Source organism: Lolium perenne, chromosome 2 (assembly GCF_019359855.2).
Source record: "Lolium perenne isolate Kyuss_39 chromosome 2, Kyuss_2.0, whole genome shotgun sequence".
Taxonomy (NCBI): Eukaryota; Viridiplantae; Streptophyta; class Magnoliopsida; order Poales; family Poaceae; genus Lolium; species Lolium perenne.
This window is the reverse complement of record NC_067245.2, coordinates 14,378,279-14,386,847: the sequence shown is the minus strand read 5'-3', so window position 1 is coordinate 14,386,847 and position 8,569 is coordinate 14,378,279. Positions and strand designations below refer to the sequence as shown.

Sequence of the window (8,569 nt, the reverse complement as noted above, 5' to 3'; positions counted from 1 at the left end):
AATAAGCCCTAATTTGTTAGTCACCAAGATAATGTTAAAAAAATGACTTCCTTCAATAGAATGATGACGTATCGAACACTTTGGGCCGCAATAAAGTTATTATGAAATATTTGGTGCCAACTTGTTTTTTCGCTAATTAATTACTCCGGTCACATGTGGTTCGCTGCTATATTTTCCAAGTACAGTGCAAGTCTCGAAGATATGCTATGTGAAATAGGCTGATATTTTTGCACATGCGACAAGCCTAATTACTGATTAAAGAAAACTTTGAATTGGAGTTGATCATCTGTTTGTACACTTAAAAATTTTGTTCATCGATCTAGGGGTCGCTAGCGGTTATGTCGGCCGTGAGGTTATGTTCGTCAGTATTTGAGGCCACTGATGACGAAAATATCTTCTATGACAAAAAAAAAATCAAAGGCAAACTCCAACTACATTCAGAAAAAAGGAAAAGACAAACCTTACTTACTATTTGTACCATAGTTTACTATTCACAAACATGTTTTCTCATTAGCTACTATTCACAGTTGAATATGTCCTCCTGTTTGTTTCTCATTGTATTGATTGATGTGGATTCCACAATTATTTTACAGTAGATGCATATTTTCAATTGTTTCCATATTTTCACGACTCTTGGGTAATCCAATCTTGCATCTGTGGCACATAAAGATAGCGCCAACATTAGATGTTAGTTTCAGTAGTTTTATTATGTTTGGTTCCACTGGTCGCTCGTTGTTGTAAATCTTGATGAAGAAGCCCTAATTTGCTAGTCACCAAGGTAGTGTTCAAAAAAGAAATAAATGACTTCCTTCAATAGAAGGATGGCAGATCGTACATTTCAGACCGTAATGAAGTTATTATGAAATATTTGGTGCCAACTTGATTTTTCGCTAATTAATTACTCCGATCACATGTGCTTTGCCGCTATATTTTCCAAGTACAGTGCAAGTGCTCGAAGGCATGCTACGCGAAATAAGCTGATATTTTTCCACATGCGACAAGCCAAATTACCAACTAAAAAAAAGTAAGACCTCTAGGGTTTATGTCCGTGAGTATTTGAGGTCATCGATGACGAAAAGCTCTTCCATGACAAAAAAACAATAATCATAGGCAAACTTCATTTATAATCAGAAAAAATAGACAAACCTTACTTACTAATTGTACCAAAGTTAACTATTCACAACATGTTTCCTCATTAGCACTATTCATAGTTGAATATGCCTTCTGTTTGTTTCTCACTGTGTCCATTGATGCGGGTTCCAAAATGATTGGACGGTATATGCATATTGCGTCGATGTTTCCATATTGTCATGACTCTTGGGTAGTCCAATCTTGCAGCGGTGGCAGATAAAGAGAGCGCCAAGGCTAGATATTAATTTGAGTGGTTATATTTTGTTTCATCGCACTCGTCTTGGCTGTATATCTTGATGAAGAAGCCCGTTACCAAGATAATGTTAAAAAAAGAACTAAATGACTTTGTTCAGTAGAACAATTACATGTCTTACATTTGTATCCGTAATAAACGAAATTCTGTAGATGCTATATTTTTTTCCGTTGATGAGGTACTCCAGTCACATGCGTTTCGCTGCTATATTTTCCAAGTAGAATGCATGTGCTCCAAGATATGCTACGCGAGATAATTAAGGTTGTATTTTTCCACATGCGAGACTTCGGTAGAAGAAGAATTTTTTTTTTTTGAAATAACCAATATATTAAGCAAGCAAGCCGCCTCATTAAAAACCTTCCAGTCCCCTTCGGTACCCTGGTAAGGAAAAGAGTGCGTCTGGTACTTGCTGCTTCACAAATTCAGTACAGTTACATCATTTAGCACATCCATCAAAACAGATGAGGGTGGATCACTATCCCAAATAGAAAAAACTATTAGACTCAAAACTCAATCTAGCTTGATTATGCGCCGTCTTGTTTGCTTCTCTGGGACAATGCTAAAATGAGATTCTTCCAATTCTTCGTGCAATTTGAAAACAATCTGCCAGAATAGCTGAATAAGGGCTCCATAACTCAATTTCTCCGTTGCATGCTGTAATTAAGTCCAAACTGTCTGATTCTACAACTACAGGGGAACATCCAATATTCTCCAGTAACATCATACCATTCTTCATAGCCATTGCCTCAGCCGAGGCTGGGCTCAGAATATTCGCCAATGGCCAAGTCCCGCCACCTATGGCCTCACCGTGAGAGTTCCTGATCATGACTGCCGTTGCACCCGATCCATTAGGAAAGAAGCAGGCGTCTATGTTAAGTTTGTACTGGCGAGCCAGAGGTTTACTCCACGCTATAACCTTCGGCGTTGCTCTCTGTTCTGCTAAAGAGAAGTTCATTGTTAGAGCTTTTATAGAAAACGCAGAGCTAATAGCTGAAGCTATTCTTTCCCCCTTCACTCCTTCTCGGCGCTGCCACCAAATATACCAGGCTGCCACCGCCACCGTCTCCTTCAAGCTCAGAGCACCAAGAACTGGAGTATGTACTAAGTCTGATCGTAGAATCTCTTCCAGAACTACACTCCCAGATTTATCAATTTTTGACCATTACATGATAAACTCCTTCAAGCCTAATGCTGCCCAGACTTCGATTGCTCGTTTACATGTGAATATAAGATGCAGAATATCCTCAGCTCCCGACTTACATATCGGACATTGGGCTGGCACTTTTATATGTCGATTAGCTAGAATAGACAGACCAGGGATCAAACCATGCAAAGCTCTCCGTATGAAGATTCTGACTTTGGATGGAACTTGTAGTTTCCAAACAATTCCCCATACTGGATTACTTGACGATGAACTTTGACCCGTATTGCTTCTGATTTTAATGTCGAATTGATGTTCCCATTCCGAGTAATATGCCGAACGTACCGAGAAACAAAAGTTGCTAGTCTTATGCCAGACCACAAAATCCTCACCTAGCTCTTGGCTGATAGGAATCAGTAAAATTCTTCTAACATCCAGCGGGTTAAAAATTTCCCTGAGTAATTGTTTCATCCCAAAGACCTAAAACTGGATCAATTAGATCATCAACTGTTCGTAGAAGACAATTTCCACGGGCAGTTTCAATCTTGCGTGTCACACTCCCAGGGACCCAATGATCTCTCCATATATTTATTCTTCTGCCATTCCCCACTCGCCAGATATGCCCTCTCTTAAAAGTTTGTATCCCACTAACAATGCTGTGCCAGGTAAAAGAAGATCCTTTCTTAGGTCCCGCAGCCAACAGATTACCATCTGGATAATATTTAGCTTGTAGTATCGACGCACATAGACTGGTTGGATTGTTCAGGAGTCTCCATACTTGTTTTGCCAACATTGCCAAATTGAAAGAATGAAGATCTCGGAAACCCATCCCTCCATCAATTTTTGGGATACACATTCTCCACCATGCTCTCCAATGCATCTTCTTATGATCATCTGTGTCACCCCACCGGAAGGCTGCCATAGCATCAGTAATAGACTTGCAAATATTTTCGGGTATCTTGAAAACCCCCATCGCAAACACTGAAATAGATTGAATTACAGCTTTCGGTAGAAGAAGAATAGTCGTATGAAAGACTAAGGGCAAAGCGGGATAGAGAGGGAAAACGTTTTGGTATTGCAGTATCTGCTAATCTTGCACATGAAGCAAGTTTCCCGAAACATTTCTATTTAGGTAGGTGTTTTTTTGTTGGTTGAAAGAGAGTAGATGATGTAAGGTGCTCCCTTTAGCAATAGATTGTACTAGTAGTAGTAAGTTTGAATATCATGCCCACGAATCCATCCATCCATCCATCAATCTAGGAGTAGGGAAGAAAGAAGTGTGCAGAAACAGTAATGAAAATTCTGTAGATGGACGAAGATAGACACATACATGATACATGTGTATATACACGAAGTCTGGTGCGAGTGAAAACCGAAAAAAGAGAAGGTCTTGCGTGCGGGTCCCGTGGGTTGGCAACTGTTCCACGGCAATAATTGCTTGGGCAGCAGAGGCCACAGTGGCAACAGCACAAGTCGCCCGTACCAATCCCGCTTACCTTTTAATATTATTATTGGCATTGTACCATAAAGCGCACAGTGGCATTATATCAGAGCATTCCTCTTGCAGTCAGTCTCCCTTCCCTCTCCTTCTCGGACGCACAGCCCACCCAAACCAGTCAACCCCTACCAAAGACCGCCTCCACCCTCAAAGAGAAAAAAAAAAATCGAAACAGAGAAAGTGTTTTTTTTGTGTGTGTGTTGGAATGAATACCACAAGTACTAGTACACCGACTGCTCCATATAGGAGGTAGTGAGAGAAACAGTGTCATATGTTGTTGTTGATACTAGTGAGAGAAGGACAGAGAGAGACCTTTCTTTACTAGCTTTGTTTTGTGTTTGCACCAAGACCTTCTCTCCTCTGTCTATATGTTCTCAGCTCCCAACGTTTAGTGAGACTAGTATTTGCTGGGCTCAAGGATCCAAGATAAATAGAGAGAGAATGTGGAGGAGGTAGAGAGAGGTTTTTGTTGTTGAAGAAGGAGGAGGAACTCATCAGCCAGCCTCCTCTCAGTTCATCCCTCCATCATATACTGCTACTAGCTAGATAGACAGACACACGACACTAGAGACTAGAGAGAGAGCGAGGGAGCCAATAAAAATTGTGGGCTGAGAAAGAAAAAAAAAGGGGTAAAAATAGGCTGAGTCTCCTCCTCCGTCGCCCAACAAAAAAGGGCCTCTAGTTGCCAAGAAGCGAAACGTCCGCAAACCCCCTGAAAACCTCCCCTACGAAAGCCACGCCTCACGCCATGTCGGCGGAGGAGGGCGAGGCGTCCGGATCGGCGCCGCCGCCGGTGCTCGACGCCGCCGGAGCAATGGGCCCCGAGGAGGCCGCCGCCAGGAAGCGCTACGACGCCCTCATGCAGGTCCGGGCCAAGGCCGTCAAGGGCAAGGGCGCCTGGTACTGGGGCCACCTCGAACCAGTCCTCGTCCCGCCGCCCGCCTCCGGCGCGCCCCCCAAGGCCGCCAGGCTCCGCTGCGGCCTCTGCGCCGCCACCTTCTCCGCCTCCAACCCCTCCCGCACCGCCACCGAGCACCTCAAGCGCGGGGCCTGCCCTAATTTCGCCGCCGCCCAGGGCGCGCCGCCGCCGCCTCCGCCCCCGCCCCCGCCGCACCATCAGAACCAGCAGCTGCAGCTCGTCACCGTCTCCTCCCCCGCGTCCTCGATCGTCCCCATCTCATCCATCCCCCCGTCCTCCTCCTCCTCCCAGCGCCGCCACTCCACCGGCGGTGGCGGCGGCCGGAAACGCCACGCCCTCGCCGCCGCCTACGCCGCCGTTTCCGAGGCGGCGGCATCGCACCAGCACCACATCGTCGTGGCCGACCCCACCGCCTACTCCCCGACGCCACCCACTCCCCCGGGGATGCCCACGCCCAGGCAGGTGCTCTCCGGCGGCAGGGGCGACCTCGGCCCGCTCGCCATGCTGGAGGACAGCGTCAAGCGCCTCAAGTCTCCCTCGGCGTCCCCTGGCGCGATGCTCCCGCGGCCCCAGGCCGAGGCCGCGCTCGCCCTCCTCGCCGACTGGTTCCTCGAGTCCTCCGGCAGCACGTCCCTCTCCGCCGTCGACCACCCCAAGCTCAAGACCTTCCTGCGCCAGGTCGGCCTCCCGGAGCTACCCCGCGCCGAGCTCGCCGGCGCGCGCCTCGACGCGCGCTTCGCGCAGGCCTGCGCCGACGCCGCGGCGCGGTTCCGCGAGGCCCGCTTCTTCCAGCTCTCCGCCGACGGCCTTCGCGACCCGGTGATCACGCTCTCCGTCAACCTCCCCAACGACACCTCCGTCTTCCACCGCGCCGTGCCCATGCCGGCGCCGCCCTCCGCCTCCTCCGGCTACGCCGAGGAGCTCCTCCTCGACGCGGCCTCCTCCGTCGCCGCCTCGTCCGGCGACATCCGGCATTGCGCCGGCATCGTCGCCGACCGCTTCGGCTCCAAGACGCTGCGCGACCTCGAGGCCAAGCACCACTGGATGGTCAACCTGCCCTGCCAGGTGCACGGCCTCTCCCGCCTCGTGCGCGACATGGCGCGCGACCTCCCGGTCTTCCACAACGCCGCCGCCAAGTGCGCCAAGGTCGCCGCCTACTTCAACGCCACGCCCGCCGTGCGCGCGCTGCTGCACAAGCACCAGATGCAGGAGCACGGCCACGCATTCCTCCTCCCCGTCGCCGCCCCGCCCTACAACGACGGGGAATTCACCGCCGCACCGTTCGCCATGCTGGAGAGCATCCTCACCTCGTCCCGCCCGCTCCAGATGGCGGTGCACGAGGAGTCCTACAAGGTGGTCTGCATTGACGATCCCTCCGCCAGGGACATCGCCACCATGGTGCAGAACGTGGTGTTCTGGACCGAGGTCGAGGCCTCGCATTCCCTCGTCAAGATGATCATGGACATGGTCAAGGAGATGGAGGCCGAGAGGCCCCTCGTGGGGCAATGCCTGCCGCTCTGGGAGGACCTGCGCGGCAAGGTCAGAGGCTGGTGCCGGAAATTCAGCATCGAGGAGGCCACCGCCATGAATGTGCTCGAGAGGAGGTTCAGGAAGAACTACCACCCGGCGTGGTCGGCGGCATTCATACTGGACCCTCTGTATCTGATCAAGGACGCCGGCAGGAGGTACCTTCCGCCGTTCAACTACTTGACGCCGGAGCAGGAGAAGGACGTCGACAGGCTGATCACGAGACTGGTGTCGCCGGATGAGGCGCACCTCGCTCTCATGGAGCTGATGAAATGGCGGTCGGACGGGCTCGACCCGCTGTACGCGCAGGCGGTGCAGGTCCGGCAGCCCGACCCTTTGACGGGGAAGATGAAGATCGCCAACAAGCAGAGCAGCCGGCTGGTCTGGGAGACATGCCTCAGCGAGTTCAAGTCACTTGGCAAAGTGGCCGTCAGGCTCATCTTCCTCCATGCAACCGCAAAGGGGTTTAAATGCACGCCGTCGATGACACGGTGGCTCACCGCGTCGGGGAGCTCTTCTAGCGGCATTGGCCGCGCGCACCGGCTGGTGTTCATCGCGGCCAATTCGAAGCTGGAGAGGAGGGATTTCTCAAACGACGACGACAAGGACGTGGAGCTGCTCACAGAAGGAGATGATGACCCTATGCTAACCGAGAACGCCGTTGTGGATCCCTCCTCTTCAGTGTAGCATTCTTCCTGCTGCTTAAATTTGCTTCTTTGTGCATTTGATGATGTTAGCATCGGTTTAGAATTTGATCTAGGAAATTGTCAGATTCTTTTCTTTTTTGTCCTTCATGCTGTGCCCCTCATGTTGCTAGTTCTTGCTCCCTCCTCTTTGTTTTGGTTGGGTAGGGGGTAGGGGCATGAGATGGAGATATGCACCCTTAATTTGCTTGTCAAGTGTGCTTAATCAATAAATGGCTCTTGTCATATATAGTAGTACTATGTTGGTTCTGGTTGATCCTGCACTATTTTAGAAATCAAAACCAGGATCAGCAGGAGGCATGATGACTAGGGGAGATTGTGTGTTGACTATTCTGATCTGTTGTTGCCCATATAAGTATACTCGAGGTATACAGTTGGATGAATAATATTTGGTCCAATATAAATCTCCTTTGTGTACATATCAGTATCTCATTGATAAATTTGAAGATGGATCAATAGATAATTACTGGACAGTCAAACCAATCTTAAGAGGGAGCATCAATGTAGATTTTTTAAAACCAGGATCCATCCCACTAGAATAATTTTGAAATATTTTCTGTAATTTAGAAAAATTTATATCTGAACCAATGTATTCTTTTTCATAGAATCTGAATGTCAGACATTCACTTGAGAAATCGTTTTTAACAGAGAGAGTAGTAAAATAGAAGCTGGAGTAGTAGTATCTACTATGGTGACTGGAATGTGTACTAGTTGAATTCCATTAATTGGAGATGGGGTCTTTCTTTTCCCTTTCTGCTCCACTTTTTAATTATGGAGCGAGGAGTAATATAGAGATAGGCCATGATTGGAGTGGTGAACCGATTCGACGCAGCAAAAAGCAGGATCCGTTGCGCGCCATGGAATCGTCGCTAGGTAGCGAGTGATCTTGCTGCAGTGTCCGTATACAAGAACCACGACCAGCCCCAACATAAGGTAAACGTGGGGCCCCTGTGATTGTATACAAAATTATCTCCTTCCACGTCTAGAGCGCTGCCAACTTTCCCCTCTAAGCTCTCTCCTCCATGCATAGCTACTTGTATATGTTTCTCCAAATTCTTGCGGCGTTTGACTTTGAATCTCTCGAGACTGATGCTGTGTATTATTCCTCATCACGAGCTCGTTTGGGTCGCATTGATCTGGAGCCTGGCGGTGGCCGCCATGGATGCTGACTGGCGAGCTCTTGCTTCTGCCAGGAGGAAGACGAAGACACCTCAAGAAGCAAAAAAACATGAGAGGACGTGCACCGTATTTTTCTATTAGTACTAGCTTGGAATCACCGAACCAATATGGCATATTTTTCTTTGGTCCGAATGGTCTTGTCAAAGTGTGTATGGAACCTGTTCTAAAATCGTCTTGTCCAGCATACATATTTACCACCACCAGAGTCCAGAGAGCT

The 8,569-nt window shown here is 48.8% G+C and overlaps 1 protein-coding gene across 1 annotated transcript; it reads left to right on the top strand.

Moving 5' to 3' along the window:
• Positions 1-4,324: 4,324 nt before the first annotated feature.
• On the top strand, positions 4,325-7,400 carry LOC127331250 (uncharacterized). Its single transcript, XM_051357328.2, has one exon. It carries the CDS (start codon positions 4,772-4,774, stop codon positions 7,154-7,156), a length of 2,385 nt encoding a protein of 794 aa, XP_051213288.1. The 5' UTR covers positions 4,325-4,771; the 3' UTR covers positions 7,157-7,400.
• Positions 7,401-8,569: the final 1,169 nt, after the last annotated feature.